At 37.4% G+C, this 18,222-nt stretch overlaps 2 protein-coding genes across 3 annotated transcripts in view; one reads left to right on the plus strand and one right to left on the minus strand.

Annotated features, from left to right (window-relative positions):
* Positions 1 to 18,222, minus strand: part of LOC127868416 (putative proline-rich protein 21) — a 408,141-nt gene that overhangs the window by 130,179 nt on the left and 259,740 nt on the right. The window lies entirely within an intron of this gene.
* Positions 733 to 18,222, plus strand: part of LOC127868397 (integrator complex subunit 1-like) — a 200,146-nt gene continuing 182,656 nt past the window's right edge. Inside the window, exons 1-6 of the mRNA XM_052410148.1 lie at positions 733 to 884; positions 9,672 to 9,980; positions 12,672 to 12,868; positions 15,179 to 15,316; positions 15,837 to 15,984; positions 17,143 to 17,251. Of these exons, the coding sequence (XP_052266108.1) occupies positions 836 to 884; positions 9,672 to 9,980; positions 12,672 to 12,868; positions 15,179 to 15,316; positions 15,837 to 15,984; positions 17,143 to 17,251 (950 nt within the window). The 5' untranslated portion in view covers positions 733 to 835. The remainder of the gene's footprint in view (positions 885 to 9,671; positions 9,981 to 12,671; positions 12,869 to 15,178; positions 15,317 to 15,836; positions 15,985 to 17,142; positions 17,252 to 18,222) is intronic.

Raw genomic sequence — 18,222 nt, forward strand, 5'->3', positions numbered from 1 at the left:
CGTCTCTTCCTTCTGAAAGAAAAAATATCAGAATAAAGCGGTGCCAAAAAATCATAAAGATGCGGTGCTTTTACGGACATACTGTAGTTCAGCGGTGTTCATATTTCTATAATATCAGTGTTGAGCGGTGCATACTTGATAACACGTGTCAATGTAAAAATCACTGTTATATTCAATAAAGCATGTCATAATGTGTTGTAAATTGATTCTTCTACCATAAAATACCGTTTAACAAAAAAAAAATCTTGCATTTAAAATGTTAAAAATCTGGAAAAAAAATCGATTTTTCGCGTCATGAAATTCACTTCTTTCACGACATGCTCAAATTGTTTTCACTATTTTGAAGTTAATAATGACTCAATTTTGATGCGGTTAACGGCAATTAGATGTAAAACATATACTTCGTTAGATGGAATATCTTTTTTTACCAACTTAACATCTTTTCTCGTTTTATTCTTTCATTTCTGGACTCGCCAAAAAGTTTGCGGCCATGTTTTTGACAGAAGGATACGGTGCTCTTGTCAGAATTATAAAATTTCGACGGTGAGCGGAAAAGTTGTGGTATTCGCCCTATCACCGTGTATAATATCTGGAACCCTGTTAAGCAATATGAAACAAACGTTTATCGCTCGTGTGTCTAGTGTCGCCCTTGTTGAAAGAGGTGGTAGATTATAGATGGCACTATCCGGATTCCGTAGTACACCATTTTACGACCACCGTAATCCTTGTAGACTATCGAAAAGTGTCTTTTCCTGCAAACTTTTGATCTAAACAATAATTTCCACTAAAGTTGTAGTACGAATTTATTGTACTTATCCAAGCTTTTATTTTCACAATGGAACGGTCGAAATCTATTTTGGGCAAGAAACCCGTGAAGGGCAAGGGTTGGTAATTCTCCTAAAATTCGAATTTTTACAAACCGTATAGTATCCGGATAAATCACCGGTTGTTAATCTTATTAACACGTAACTGACGCTCGATTGGTCATTGTCGTCTCGGGTACTACTTACATGTATCACGGGTACTCTTAAGTATTCTTACATATCCAGGGTACGGTAAATATAATAAAAGGTATCTGGGGAAATGAAACGCTAAATCGGTAGTTGTCTGCATTTTTTGAAATTAATTATATTCACATTTATGTCAATTTTCTGTAAAATGGTTTCTATTGTATCAAAACGCATACTCAAAAAGCATGTTGATGCAGTTTTTTTAAAAGAGAAGTTTTATAACATAATCAGTAGCGCGTTTTACTACATCGAATTTTGGGCGGGAAAACAACTCAGGCACAGTCTAATATCGACCAGGTACAATTAAGTATATTTACCATACCCGGGGTACATGTAAGTATACTTAAGAGTACCCTGGGTACATGCAAGTTGTACCCTAGTACTTATATGTACCCGGCAGGGCTTTTTTTCAGCCTTTTCAGCAGGGCTTTTTTTCAGCTTTTTGGGAAGATAGCCCATGGCTTTGAAATTAGGAATTTTATCGGCATTTTCAAGAAATTGGGAAAATAAGTTGGGATTTAAAACTACATTAATGAGTTCAGCATCAAGTTGGGATTTAAAACTACATTAATGAGTTCAGCATCTTGACTTTAATCACAAACACCACCATGATCAACAGTTTTCCACGTAATAAGCTCACTAAAAGTCTTCAGTCACATCAGGCACCATTTTATCAGGAGGCGCCTCATCTTCTTCTGAGGAACTAATGCTTTCAACATGTTGAATATCAGTCAGCACTTAGATTTCAAAAATCAACAAGGAAGATGCAAAAGAGTCACTTGTAATTAAATCACTATCATTAACAATGGAAGGAGTTTCAATTGGAAGACTTGTGCTTCTTGACGATTTTTGTTTATTTAATGACGCTTGCTTAACAAAATCAACAGTTTTTGTTTTGCTGCCAGGGTTTTGCTTAGGAATCTTTTTCACGTAATATTTCGAATTGTGCGACATATTTGTTTTCCATGCAGCCTAATCACAAAACGCTTGAATTTCATCACAAATATAATAAGCGCCTGAATAACACGGAGAATATCGTGCACACGAATAATGCCAACGTTATCCAAATTGAGTAAAGTCTTAAACCCGTACAAAACCTGATCGGACTATGCTTAGTTTAAAGGCAAAACATCCAATGTCATTAGCGTTGTTTTCCCAATTGGGAATTTTTAAGCAAACTTTGGGGAAAAAGTAAACTTTTTCAGATTGGGAATATAGCCGAATTTCGGCTATAAAATCTGGCCAAAAAAAGCCCTGCCTGGGGTACTCTTCAGTATACTTAAATGTACCCCAGGTACAGAAAATTAACTAACAAGTAGCCGGCCAATTTAGACTGTACCCAAGCATTATTTCCGCCCCAAATCCGATGTCATAAAACACCCTACGGAATACAAAACCAAATTCTCGTTGAAAATAACACTTTCTCATCATGCTGTTGAGTCTGAGTTTCAATAATATAGAGGCCATTTTACAGAATATTGAAATAAATATGATCATAATTAATTTTAAAAAATATAGCCGGCAATGACCAATTTAGCATTATAATTCCCGGGGACTTGTAAGTATATTTACCCTACCCGGTGTACATTTAAGTATACTTAAGTACCCAGGTTATATTTAAGTACTACCCAGGCCAACAATGACCAATCGAGGGTAACTGACCTCAGTGATCTAAAACTTGTGCTTTATAACATGTTATTTCAGTGTAAAAAAACAATGCAATTTAAGCTCTATATGGCCAAAAGTAACCAATACTAATCCCTTTATTAGTTATAGCCCCCTAATTACAACGCTTGCTACCCAAGTTTTGTTGTTGATACCTTTTTTCTAGAAAGAAGTGTCTAATGATTATTATATCTCAATTTTATTTCATACACATCTAACAACGTTTATAACTAATATGATAATAGGTGCTACCTAATTTACAGGCAAAAGATTATTTGATAACCATGTAATGTAACATAAATTTGGACATTATTGTGTACAATAATGTATCCAAACAATTAAATCTTATTTTTTGCTGGCTGAAGCATTTTACATCTGCTTCATCTTTATATCTAATATTTGATAATTGTGTGCTTAATTAGCCTCTAGAATTCAAATATAGTTTGGTGGTTGCAGCGTAGTGGATATAGTGGTCAACTTAGCGGCCTGGAGGTCTTGGTATTGATCCTTTAAGTGGAAGTGTTATTTAGATCATCAGGGATTTTTTCTCCCGATAATCATTGTCGCAATTTTTAAAAGTGGCGACAATTTTTTCAGATTGGCAATTTTTTTTACTGACACTATAATTATCCCCACGTTTTTCGGAGAAAAAGTGGGGATATTGTATTGATGTGCGTCTGTCCGTCCGTCCTGGCCACCTGCTCCTCTTACACTATTAGCACAAGAACCTTGAACTTACATACATGGTTGCTATGAGCCTATGTGCGACGGTGACAGTGACGGAATTTTTATCTGACCCCTGGGTCAAAAGTTATGGGGGTTGGGGCGGGGCCGGGTCAGAGTTTTTCACTCATTTTTGTATGTAATTTTACATTAACTTCTTAATTTCTGCACCGATTTACTTCAAATTGATACTGAGCCTCTCTTATGACAATAAGGTCAATCTCAACTATGCATGGCCTCATTACCAACCCTAGGGCATCCCGCCCACATAGGCCACGCCCACCCAAAATTGCCTTTTACTATAATTTCTTCATTTCTACACCGATTCACTTCAAATTGATACTGAACCTCTCTTATGACAATACGGTCAATCTCAGCTATGCATGGCCCCATTACCAACCCTAGGGCATCCCGCCCACATCGGCGACGCCCACCCAAAATTGCCTTTTACTATAATTTCTTCATTTCTACATTGATTCACTTCAAAATGATACTGAACCTCTTTTATGACAATACGGTCAATCTCAACTATGCATGGCGCCATTACCAACCCTGGGGCGCCCCGCCCACATAAGCCACGCCCACCCAAAATTGCCTTTTACTATAATTTTTTCATTTCTACACCGATTTACTTCAAATTGATACTGAACATCTCTTATGACAATATGGTCAATCTCAACTATGTAAGGCCCCATTACCAACCCTGGGGCGCCCTGCCCATAATAGGCCACACCCACACAAAATTGTCTTTTACTATATTTTTTTCATTTCTACACCGATTCACTTCTAATTGATACTGAACTTCCCTTATGACAATACGGTCAATCTCAACTATGTATGGCCCCATTACCAAACCTGGGGCGCCCCGCCCATAATAGGCCACTACCACCCAAAATTGCCTTTTACTATAATTTCTTCATTTCTACACCGATTTACTTCAAATTGATACTGAACATCTCTTATGACAATGTGGTCAATCTCAGCTTTGTATGGCCCCTTTACCAACCCTGGGGCGCCCCACCCATAATAGGCCACACCCACCCAAAATTGTCTTTTACTATAATTTCTTTGTTTCTACACCGATTCACTTCTAATTGATACTGAACTTTTCTTATGACAATAGGGTCAATCTCAACTATGCATGGACCCATTGCCAACTATGTGGCACCCCTGGGTCAAACATGCGGCGTGGGGATACGCCTCGGCCTCTGCCGCGCCATTTCTAGTTGTAGTCTGTGCTAATGTTTATAGCAAGAAATGTGGTCTGGTACATTACTGAAGCATATAAAGTCATCAGATTGCGTTTAAAAAAGCCCAACGGTCATTGATTGTTATCAGGTCTCTAATTGACCCTTTGTTCCAGATGAGAGTGACATCCTGTGAGAGATTATCTTTAATGTAACAGCATCTGTTTCACGCTTGGTTGGGCACAAACACACCCTGTTGAAATCAAAATCAGCATTATTTGTTTTTAATCTTCTGAAGTCTTTTGAATGAATTTGATGCAAAATATATTTTTTTAATTCAAAATAAGTATGATCGTTTAAAAATTAAGCATATTTTTCAATGCGGATATGTGTTTTCCTTTTATTTCAAAACGAGGTTAATCTACAGAATGGAAAAACGTAATCTCCTTTTGGATTTGATTTCTGAACTTTTTAACACGTTCTGTCCTCAATCATGATAAAATTTAACATGAAAAAGGACAGACCGTTGTTATTTCAACAAAAACAAATATTGTTTGGAAGGAGGATTACGCGCTCTGCAAGTACAGTGTTATTTTCATATTGTCATATATTTTTACAACCTAATGAAACTGTCAACAATACTGATTAGTGCTGCAACAATACGCAAAAAACTGTATTGCAATATATTGTAAGCTCAAAAACCCGTATTGCAATATATTGCAGCCAATATATTGCTAACTTGTACCAGAATTATAAATCGCCAGCTAATCACCAAAACCAACTTAATTACATGAACATAACCTTTGTATTGTATGTTTAAGTTCTAGTTATATCCTATTGGCAATTCTAGCATTTTTTACAAAAAATGTCTATAAAGTCAAACTCGGGGTTAGTTTCGTCTGCCATTTTGAGAACTATTATAAAAGCCGACAAGAAGAATAATAACCGGAAACAGAATTGTGGATGTTTAAAAGCCGGTCGTGTAACTTATCAGAATGCTGTAACATAAGTAATAATGATCAAAAACAAATTTACATAACAGTGTTACGTAAATTAGTTTTTGATCATTATTACTTATGTTTATAATGTAAACATCTATTTACATTTTTATTATGTAATTAATTGTTTGTTTTTTCGTATTTCCATAAGCTTCATCTTTAATTTAACACGGTTTTGTTTTGTTTACCTTGATATCATTATTTGGTATGGCTTTTCTGGGCAAAATATGGATTAATTTTTGTAGAATTTTCGTACCGGTATGATTAAAATCGTATCGCAATACAATATGCGGATTTCATATTGCGATATATACCCATATACCAGTATATTGTAGCAGCACTAATACTGATATTGGTTAATGAGTTCAAATAAAGTATTATAAAATAGATAATGAGGTTTATTCTACTTCATGGTTTCAATAATTTTTCTTTTAAAGCTTGAAACAAATGAAACCTATAAGAATCATTTTCTTTGTTTCTGTGGTTTTATATTTGAATAAATAAATATGAAATATTTGTGCAGCCTACCGTTGCAGTAGTGTTAACATTATTATGCCGTCCTTCGAAGAAGAGGGGGTATATTGTTTTGCACATGTCGGTCTGTCCGTCCGTCGCTCCGTCGGTCCGTCTACCAGATGGTTTCCGGATGATAACTCAAGAACTCTTAGGCCTAGGATCATGAAACTTCATAGGTACATTGATCATGACTGGCAGATGACCCCTATTGATTTTCAGGTCACTAGGTCAAAGGTCAAGGTCACAGTGACTCGAAATAGTAAAATGGTTTCTGGATGATAACTCAAGAATGCTTATGCCTAGGATCATGAAACTTCATAGGTACATTGGTCATGACTGGCAGATGACCCCTATTGATTTTCAGGTCACTAGGTCAAAGGTCAAGGTCACAGTGACTCAAAATAGTAAAATGGTTTCCGGATAATAACTCAAGAATGCTTATGCCTAGGATCATGAAACTTCATAGGTACATTGATCATGACTGGCAAATGACCCCTTTTGATTTTCAGGTCACTAGGTCAAAGGTCAAGGTCACAGTGACTCGAAACAGTAAAATGGTTTCCGTATGATAACTCAAGAATGCTTACGCCTAGGATCATGAAACTTCATAGGTACATTGATCATGACTGGCAGATGACCCCTATTGATTTTCAGGTCACTAGGTCAAAGGTCAAGGTCACAGTGACTCGAAACAGTAAAATGGTTTCCGGATGATAACTCAAGAATGCTTACGCCTATGATCATGAAACTTCATAGGAACATTGATCATGACTGGCAGATGACCCCTGTTGATTTTCAGGTCACTAGGTCAAAGGTCAAGGTCACAGTGACTCGAAACAGTAAAATAGTTTCAGGATGATAACTCAAGAATGCTTACGCCTAGTTTAACTATTGTGGTCACCTGTGTGGTTTATCAGATGGAAAAATGTTATTTATATAATAAAAAAAGCATATTAAGACTTATTTAAGTTACTTCTTGTAATTTTGGTAATCAGGCCTTGAAAAATCCACTCAACCCCTCGAATTTGCGAGTGAAGTTGACAGTCTGGCGAGTAAAGTTTGTTAGATACTTGACTGACCGGGCGAGTACTGTTTATCCAGTTGAGAAATATAAATTCAGTTCCAAAACGCCTGCAAGATCGATACAACTTGCAAACTATTTTTTTAACGAACAAGAAATAGGTTTAGTACATAAAGAAACTGCACTTTCGTTTTGACAATGTAAATGACGTCACAGGCACAGTTAAAAAAAATTCTCGAAATTGACTGCGCTAATTTCGTAGATGTCAGTGCTCTTAGCTTATCGATAAAGAGTGAAAAAAGACGTTAAATATATTGGTCATTCCGTGAAGAGTAAAATTTAGTTTTAATAATGTAAATATCAATTTTAATAAAAAAATACATAACTGGTTTATTATAATACTTCTTATATTTAATTATAAATAAACAGAAAAAATAATTATTAATTAGCAGAGTAATTCGTGATCAGAAGCCTTAGCCAAAATTTACCATTCTGTAATCATTTGGCGATCAAGCATGTCTTTCAGTAAAAATTTGTCTTAAATATTAAAACTCAGCATGGAAAAGTGTTCTATTTTAAAATATCTGCAAGGTGGTGGAGACAGGGAACAGAAAGAAAGGTCATCAAAACGAGAAGTGGAAAGGATTTAGAAATTGAAACAGGCACAGAAAACGTAAAGAAAGCAAAAATAACCTATATAACATCTGCCCCCACTCTATCCCGGCTAACTAAATGCAGGGCGAAAAGATTTAAGTGACGGGCATGTTGATTGTCAGTCCTTCCCGCCCTGCAGGGCTCTGGAATTTGTTTGTCAAGGCCTGAATCATGGAATTGAAGTTTGAACACACCTACATGTATTTTGTTTACAACTTAAACTCCTAATTGCAATATATATTATATATTAGGACTGTTTTTGTCCTTTCATGAAAATGTGATTGCTAAATAAATATGGTCTTTATTTAACACCTATTAATACCAAACTCATTTTTAGCTCATCTATTTTTTTTTTTTTTTAATTATGAGCTATTGTCATCACCTTGGCGTCGGCGTCTGCGTCCGGTTAAGTTTTGTGTTTAGGTCCACTTTTCTCATAAAGTATCAAAGCTATTGCATTTAAACTTGGTACACTTACTTACTATCATGAGGGGACTGGGCAGGTAAAGTTAGATAACTCTGGCTTGCATTTTGACAGAATTATGTGCCCTTTTTATACCTAGAAAATTGAAAATTTGCTTAAGTTTTGTGTTTAGGTCCACTTTATTCCTTAAGTATCAAAGCTATTGCTTTCATACTTGCAACACTTACTAACTATCATAAGGGAATTGTGCAGGCAAAGTAATGTAACTCTGACTGACATTTTGACACAATTATGGCCCGTTTTATACTGAGAAAATTGAAAATGTGGTTAAGTTTTGTGTTTTGGTCCACTTTACTCCTAAAGTATCATAGCAATTGCTTTCAGATTCGGAACACTCGCTAACTATCACAAGGGGACTGTACAGGACAAGTTGCATAACTCTGGTTGGCATTGTGACAGAATTATGGCCCTTTTTTGGCTTAGTAACTTTGAATATTTTGTTAAATTTTGTGTTTAGATCTACTTTACTTCTAAAGTATCAAGGATATTACTGTCAAACTTTAAATACTTTCTTACTGTCATGAGGGTACTGTACCTGGCAAATTGATTTTGACCTTGACCTTTGAATGACCTTGACTCTCAAGGTCAAATTATTAAATTTTGCTAAAATTGTCATAACTTCTTTATGTTTGATCAGATTTGATTCATACAACAACATAACAACACTTACATGACATACATGTACCACAATGGACTCCACCCCAGAATCCTCCCCCCCAATTTTTTTTTTTAATTATTAACACACTCCTACACTATACCCCCTCTCCACCCCCCCACCCCTCCCACCCCCGCCAAAAAAAATGTTGTTTACAGAACACAATTTTAGATGTTAAACTTCTCGAAATACAAGAGGATATTTACTCATATTGATATCATGCTTGTGTCTTTTTGTATGCCTTTACATACATAAAATATAGCTAATTTTTAGCTTGGCTGTTTTCGGAGCAAACCCGAGGTATTGTCATAGCCAGCTTGTCGTGTCGCCCGCCGTAGGCTTCTTGCTAAAACCTTAACATTGGCTCTAAAATCAAAGTGCTTAAACCTACAACTTTGAAACTTCCTGCACCTTGATGAGTTCTACACGCCACATCTATTTTTGGGTCAGTAGGTCAAGGTCACTGTGACCTCTAAAAAAAAATTCTTCTGATAAGCTTTCATTTATTCAAAACTGCACCATCAGCCGAGCGTTGGCACCCGTTATGCAGTGCTTTTGTTATAACAAATAATAGTTAAACAGATGATTAGTCTTCACTCACAATGTAATGCTCTACATTTTTTTCTCTTTTAAACCATCACCCTTTTTGATTGAAGTATTGAGAAAGGTCCCTTCACCTTTAAAATGAAAAAAAGATGAGCGGTCTGCACATGCAAGGCGGTGCTCTTGTTAAATTTTAGTTTTGTAACTCTTTATAGCTGTTCCACCTGGTGACCTTTTTGCACTTGGAAGCAAATCTTCACGACAAGGTGAGAGCAGCCTTCAGAAACCAGGATCGGTTGGCATTGAGAAAAAGCCCTCTTCCTTCAGTGATAATCTCGCTGCTTTGTCAGTAGATAGAAAGCGTGAGTCAAGTCTTCTAGGCCCAGGGGTTGCCAAGAAACCAAAGCTGCTTTCTGCCGGCCAGACGTTCACCCCGCTCGGCAAGGCAAGTGAGAGAGAGGCTGAGAGGAGACTCTCACCAGTCCCACCAATCAGCACAGCATACGAGGAGTCGGCCATTGAAGGTGTGTACTGGAGTGAAACACAGTCAGCATTCAATAAATTCTATGCACTGTTTTCATACATACAGCTGTAATGGAAGGCAATTCTTGAACATACTTGTAGTTCAGTACTAATGTTATCTATCTAATTTAGGGAATCCAGTTTTCATTTTCATATCTTTAACAGATGTTGTCGAAATGAAACTTTGCACATTTAAAACTTCATGACCATAGGAAGTATCATGCAGAAGGTCACCTGAGCTCAACATGCTTTTGTGATCACATGTTGTCTGTTGTGCTTCATTTACATTTGCCTTGTCAACACTCAAGAGGCCAAATATATTGCACAATATATATGAAAATTGGTCAGAGAAATTGTCCAAATAATATCTTGGTCGATTTCAAAACTGGTTTCATTTTTTTGAAAAACATGGCCAACATGAGGCTTTCCTTAGATGGCAATTGGCCTTTTTTAACACTCTACAAGTCAGATTGTTTGCCCAATCACCAGAATATTTGCTATAATGATATCTTGTCTGAGTTTGAAAATGTTGAAAAGCATGACTGCCAGGTGGCGGGGCAGTTTTCCATAAATAGTTATAGTGAACACTATAAAAATAACTTTTTTATTCTAATGTTCATGAAACTTGGTTGAAAAATATTTGTTCTAATTATGTTTCTGCTGGTTTCAAAAATGGTTCTAATTTGCTGAAAAACATGTCCACCATATGTGGCACAGTTTTCCTAATATGGCTGTAGTGAAACTGTGTTAACACTTGACAAGTAACATTTTTATTCCACTCATCATGAACCTACTCAGGAGATTTTTTGTAATGATATCTTGGCTGAAATACAACCTTTTAATATACCAGGTAGGTTTATGTTGCTTCTTGCTAAAGATGATTACAGCTATTTAACTGTTAGTTATGGTAGTGTAAAGTTGAAGTTGTTCTTGAAGATTATGATAACATGAACAACAACCCAAATGTCTAATGACATCGAATAACCCATACTGTCCCATTATTTCAGTCTATTATAATTAGTTTTATAGAAAATCACAAAGTGCAAAAACCAGAAAAACAATAAGAACTGCTTCATTTGAACCCTCATTGACGTTTCATCCTTAATACATGTTATGTTAGGAGCTTGATATAATCTCTCCATTGTATTTATAAATGATTCACAGATGATGTAGACATAGGCAAACTCTTGTGCTGGAGAGACAACCCACTGGCTAACTGGTTTCTCCCCGCCCCCCTGAAATTGATTATGGGTTTAAATGTGCACTAGTGTACTTCATTCTTTGTTGGACATACTTTCAATTAACCAAAGTTTGTCATGATAACGTTCCTAGCAATCAAATATTTATGTGCCATTAAGTGCTTTTGTTTAACGTTTTTTCTCATAACTGGTTGGAACAGATGACAATCTGTTGAAATGTCTATATTTTGTCTGTAATATATCAAAGTCTTGTAACAACTCAATAAGTAGTAATATAAATAGTTATATCTCATATATTTTTTTGGGGTGATATTTTGTGTGTGCTGTGGCTTTTAATATCTTCTCCAAAGTTGGTCAAAACAATTTACAATAATTTTGTCTGTATGATATCTGGGCTGCGTTTTACATTAACCGTACTTTCGTTTTAACAACTGATGACAGAAATAATTTGATTTACGATGTGAATATAAATTTAGTTTTAGTGCAGATTCGTTCATACGACACAAAGACACTTATTTTGTTTTACGGATCATTTCGGCTTAGAGGACTCACCAGTCATGTAAAATATAGAATGTAATATATATTTTTATAAACAACTGGAAGCAAGATGAGTTGCAGATAATTGATCAGTAACCATATTTTAACTGACTCTTTTGACCTGTTAATTCTTTTTAGCTCAATTCAACAGTGAACAATGCCCATAATATCACTTTAAAGATTTGATATTTGGTATGTGACCTTAGATAGTGGTACTCATCAAAAATATGATTGAAATTATGCTTGGGGTCTAAACTGGCCACATCCCAGTGGTCACATGATGTCTGAAGACTTTTATAGTAAACAAACCTGCAAGGATCAGGGGTTTCAGATTTGGTGTGTAGTGTCCTCTACAAAGTTTGTTCAAATCATGTCCCTGGGGTCAAAATTGGTCTCAACCCAGTGGTTATATATATATATATATGATGCAAAATTGTTAAAAATCTTCTGAAATAACCAAGCCAAGAGATTAATATGCCTCTGTGGTCGAAAGTGCCCCTGTCGGGGGATGTGGGGTGAAACAAAATATTTTTAATAATGTAGCAGAATAACTTTTAAACACTTTTCTGAAATCACAAAAGCAAATGTGTAGTTTTGATGTTTGGTATGTGCAATCATAGTAAGTGGTCCATTACAATGGTTATTCCAATCATGCCCCAAAACTGGCTACACCAAATTGCACAGGTGAGCTATCCAGGGCTATCTTGACCCTATTGTTTGTCACTTCATTATAGTTTGATTATTGAAATTCCAATAGGAATTTAACTGCAACCATTTTTTGCTGCATTATGGCTCTTTGTGTCCTTCAACTGTAAATGAGTATACAGTAGATTTGTCTGTGTACATCATATGTAGTGGGGTCACCTGGGTAGTCTTTAACTCATTTGTTGATTTTTGCTTCAAATACTGTTACTTGTATATGGTACATTAATACTGTATGTTTTTTACTTGTTTCAGTCGAAAATACAGACTTACTCTCAGAAATAGGGAGTGCTGATGAAAGCAATGAGATTGAGAGGTTGGAGGGTCTGCTTTGTGGGGCAGTGAAGCACCTGCACCAGAACCGCTCCAAACCAGATCCAATTGTTTTCCTCACTTTGATGCATCTCGCCAAGTCTAAGCCCAACATTTTCAACAGGGAACTTGTGATTGAGGTAAGGGATATTTATACAAAATAAATATAAGCAAATTAAGGATGTCAGCAGATTGTTTATATGTAGAGGTCACACTGAGCTACATCACAGATGGTGAGACATAGATAACTCAGGCCAAAAAACTTGTTTGTGATACATAACTTACAAAAAAGCTACAGTGCCCTATTTCCAATGGAGACCTAATTCAGGTGTTTTTGTTAATATTTAGAAGGAGACATTTGTGATGACGTCACATGCATTTGCTCTGAGTATTTTGTTATGCCCCCCTTTGAAGAAGAGGGGGTATATTGCTTTGCACATGTCGGTCGGTCTGTCGGTCGGTCCGTCCACCAGGTGGTTTCCGGATGATAACTCAAGAATGCTTGGGCCTAGGATCATGAAACTTCATAGGTACATTGATCATGACTCGCAGATGACCCCTATTGATTTTCAGGTCACTAGGTCAAAGGTCAAGGTCACGGTGACCCGAAATAGTAAAATGGTTTCCAGATGATAACTCAAGAATGCTTAGGCCAAGGATCAGGAAACTTGATAGGTAGATTGATCATGACTCGCAGATGACCCCTATTGATTTTCAGGTCACTAGGTCAAAGGTCAAGGTCACAGTGACCCGAAATAGTAAAATGGTTTCCGGATGATAACTCAAGAACGCTTAGGCCTAGGATCATGAAACTTGATAGGTAGATTGATCATGACTGGCAGATGACCCCTATTGATTTTCAGGTCACTAGGTCAAAGGTCAAGGTAACAGTGACCCGAAATAGTAAAATGGTTTCCGGATGATAACTCAAGAACGCTTATGCCTAGGATCATGAAACTTCGTAGGTAGATTGATAATGGCTGGCAGATGACCCCTATTGATTTTCAGGTCACTAGGTCAAAGGTCAAGGTCACGGTGACCCGAAATAGTAAAATGGTTTACGGATGATAACTCAAGAACGCTTATGCCTAGGATCATGAAACTTCATAGGTACATTGATCATGACTCGCAGATGACCCCTATTGATTTTCAGGTCACTAGGTCAAAGGTCAAGGTCACAGTGACAAAAAACATACTCACACAATGGCTGTCACTACAACGGAGAGCCCATATGGGGGGCATGCATGTTTTACAAACAGCCCTTGTTTTCTTTAACATAAGTACTGTGTTCTTAAGTACTGGTATGTGCTTCCAATCATGATAATTAGAAACAATGTAGACTACACTTTAAATTAAGCCATAACTTGTCTAATGATGCCTAGAATCTTTTCTGGTTTAACTAACAATACTACTGGTGTAAACCCAACATGCTTCTTGAAAACTGTAATGGAGTACTCTCCATTTGGTGTGACATCACCGGAATTATGTAAATCATGCAAGTAGCAATTGCTATTGCAGTGTTATTGCTATTGCAGTGTTATGGAATTCACTGGAATTTAATAATTATTTGAAGGTAAATTGTTTGTTGTTGCATTTCTACCAAAGTTCGAATATTATGTTTTCTTAATACAATGGACATTGGTCACTGGAGGATATAAAGTGCAGTAAATTTAGCATTACTTCATAAACAAATAATATTACAAATGATATCAAATTAAATCTTTGGTTATTAAATGCTTTGACCATGCAACTAAAGTTTGTTTCATTTTGAACCAATGTAATTTCAAATTTACGGTTTGGAAACAACTAGACTCCAGAAGTGACATTGATTGGTAAGTTTCAGCCATATGGTAAATTCCCATCAACAACAACCAAAGAGTTATAAATAGCTGGAAAGCCTTTGAAGATGCTTTTGAAAGGACAAACAAGAACATGTTTAAATTACTAAACCAGGGATTTTGGAACTGTAATAATAATGTGTCAACTAGATATTTCAGGTAGTTCTATCTAATTATATGTTCCTTTTATGGATTTGAACAAACCTTTCAATTCTGTCATTTTCCCAATCTGCAATAAAGCGATTTCAGATAATAAGCAAAAATCGTTTTTGCTTTGAATAAAAGGTTGGTTAACTAAAAAAATATATATTCTCATATGGATCACATCACATCTGTGTGAATAACTTTTTAATAAACTGATAAGCATTTCATATATTTAAGCACAAACACATATCTATACAGGCATATCAATTTACAAAAAAGATAAGAAAAATAAAAGAAAATGACATTTGGGTGCACAATCATAGAAACTGGATATTTTAGATTTTAATACAGAAAGATCATGATATAAAAAAAAAAGTTATGAAAAGGTATCCTTGGATATGAATACAAGTGTTCTGGACATACACTTTTGTATACATGTACATGTATGAGGTAATTGTATGGTTTCAGGCCTTTTGCACTCTTCTGAGGCGTGATATGTCACTGAATTTCAAGTCTAAGGGCAACCTGATAGTGTCAGTGCTGGTGTGCAATGTCTTGATGCAGGCATATGTAGAAGAAAGCAACTGGCCAGAGGACTTTGTGAAAGTAAGTCTCTCATTCAATGTCCACAGTGACTCAAGTATTTTGGAGGCATTTCAATTTTCATTGTCTATATTTGAACTTATCTGGTTTAAGTTCCTTAACAAATTTATCAAATCATCAAGTTTGCTTAAGTGAAATAATACCTGCATAAGTTAATCTTGGCTGTTGAATAGGGCCAGCACCTGCTGTACACTTTTGTAAATGTGTTACCCTGCTTGCAGTAAGCTCAATATATCATTCACAATGGTTGACTGTTTATGCGTGCGTGCATCAATTCATTTGTCTCCAGGTGTACATTGATGATGGTGTGTTTTTGCTGCAGGTGTACATTGATGATGGTGTGTGTTTGCTGGAGGTGTATATTGATGATGGTGTTGTGTGTTTGCTGCTTGTGTACATTGATGATGGTGTGTGTTTGCTGCAGGTGTATATTGATGATGGTGTGTGTTTGCTGCAGGAGTACATTGATGATGGTGTGTGTTTGCTGCAGGTGTATATTGATGATGGTGTGTGTTTGCTGCAGGTGTACATTGATGATGCCCTCGGTGAGCGAGTCTGGGTGGACAGAGCAGACTGCAAGGGCTTTGTTGACAACATTGTCACAGCATTCAAAACAAATATGCCAAAGACAAACTTAGCCATGCTGGATGTTAAACAAGAATCTGGATCAGGTAAACAGTTTTTAATGTTCAAGATTATGTCACAGATGCAGATTAGTAGTTTTACACTTAACTTAGCTCAATGTACTCAGGTTGAGCTATTATGATACCATGTAGCACAGTGTGCATTGGGTGAGCTATTAGGATACCATGATAGCACAATGTGCATTGGGTGAGCTATTAGGATACCATGATAGCACAATGTGCATTGGGTGAGCTATTAGGATACCATGATAGCACAGTGTGCATTGTGTGAGCTATTAGAATACCATGATGGCACAGTGTGCATTGGGTGAGCTATTAGGATACCATGATAGCACAGTGTGCATTGGGTGAGCTATTAGGATACCATGCTAGCACAGTGTCCATTGGGTGAGCTATAAGGATACCATGATGGCACAGTTTCCATTGGGTGAGCTATTAGGATACCATGATGGCACAGTGTGCATTGGGTGAGCTATTAGGATACCATGATAGCACAGTGTGCATTGGTTGAGCTATTAGGATACCATGCTAGCACAGTGTCCATTTGGTGAGCTATTAGGATACCATGATGGCACAGTGTGCATTGGGTGAGCTATTAAGATACCATGATAGCACAGTGTGCATTTCGTGAGCTATTAGGATACCATGATAGCACAGTGTGCATTGGGTGAGCTATGAGGATACCACGATGGCACAGTGTGAATTGGGTGAGCTATTAGTATACCATGATGGCACAGCGTGCATTGGGTGAGCTATTAGGATACCATGATGGCACAGTGTGCATTGGGTGAGCTATTAGGATACCATGATGGCACAGTGTGAATTGGGAGAGCTATTAGGATACCATGATAGCAAAGTGTGCATTGGTTGAGCTATAAGGATACCATGATAGCACAATGTGCATTGGGTGAGCTATTAGGATACCATGATGGCACAGTGTGCATTGGGTGAGCTATTAGGATACCATGATAGCACAGTGTGCATTGGTTGAGCTATTAGGATACCATAATAGAACAATGTGCATGTGGTGAGGTATTAAGATACCATCATAGTGTTCATATGGTTAGCTATTAGGATACCAGGATAGAACTGTCGGCACATGGTGAGCTTATAGAATACTAGGGGTTTTGCCATGACCCTCGCGCCCACATGTTCATGTACTTGATAAACTGTTTTTCTTTGTAGCAAGCCCTGCAGTGAGTTTCAGCGAGGATGATGACAGCCGCATGGAAGTGGACTCTGACAAGTACAGCGCTGCACCTAGCACCAGTCCAAGTGTCCCAGTCTCACCAAGGTACACGTCAAAATGTCCATGTCTCACTAAGGTACCAGTCTAAGTGGTTCTGTCTCACAGAGGTACCAGTCTTATTGTTCCTGTCTCACAAAGGTACCAGTCTTAAATGTCCCTGTCTCACAAAGGTACCAGTCTGTGGCCCGTCTCACAAAGGTACCCGTCAAAATGGCCCTGTCTCACTAAGGTTCCAGTCAAAATGTTCCTGCCTCAATAAAGTACCAGTCTAAGTGGCTCTGTCTCACAGAAGTACCAGTCTAAGTGTCCCTGTCTCACCAAGGTACTTGTCGTAAGTGTCCCTGTCTCACCTAGGTACCAGGCTTAGTGTCCCTGTTTCATGAAAGTACCAGTCTAAGTGTCCCTGTTTCACCAAGGTACCATTCAAAGTGTCCCTGTCTCATCAAGGTATCAGTCTAAGTGTTGCTGTCTCATCAAGGTACCAGTCAAAGTGTCCCTGTCTCCCCAAGGTACCAGTCAAAGTGTCCCTGTCTCACTAAGATAGAAGTCCATGTGTACCTGTCTCATCTAGGTGCCAGTCTAAGTGTCCCTGTCTCACCAAGGTACAATTCTAAGTGTCAATGTCTCATCAAGGTACCAGTCTTAGTGTCCCTGTCTCACCAAGGTACCAGTCTAAAATGTTCTTGTCTCACAGAAGTACCAGTCTTAGTGGCCCTGTCTCACCAAGGTGCCAGTCTAAGTGTCCCTGTCTCATCAAGGTACCAGTCTAAGTGTCCCCGTCTCACCAAGGTACCAGTCTTGAGTGTCCCTTTCTCATTATGGTTCCAGTCTAAGTGTCCCTGTCTCACCAGGGTACCAGTCTTAAGTGTCCCTGTCTTATTAAGGTACCAGTCTAAGTGTCCCTGTCTCGTTAAAGTACCAGTCTAAGTGCCCCTGTCTCATAAAGGTACCAGTCTTAGTGGCCCTGTAGCATTAAGGTACCCGTCAAAGTGTCCCTGTCTCACCAAGGTACCAGT

This window comes from Dreissena polymorpha, chromosome 2 (genome assembly GCF_020536995.1).
Source record: "Dreissena polymorpha isolate Duluth1 chromosome 2, UMN_Dpol_1.0, whole genome shotgun sequence".
Classification (NCBI taxonomy): domain Eukaryota; kingdom Metazoa; phylum Mollusca; class Bivalvia; order Myida; family Dreissenidae; genus Dreissena; species Dreissena polymorpha.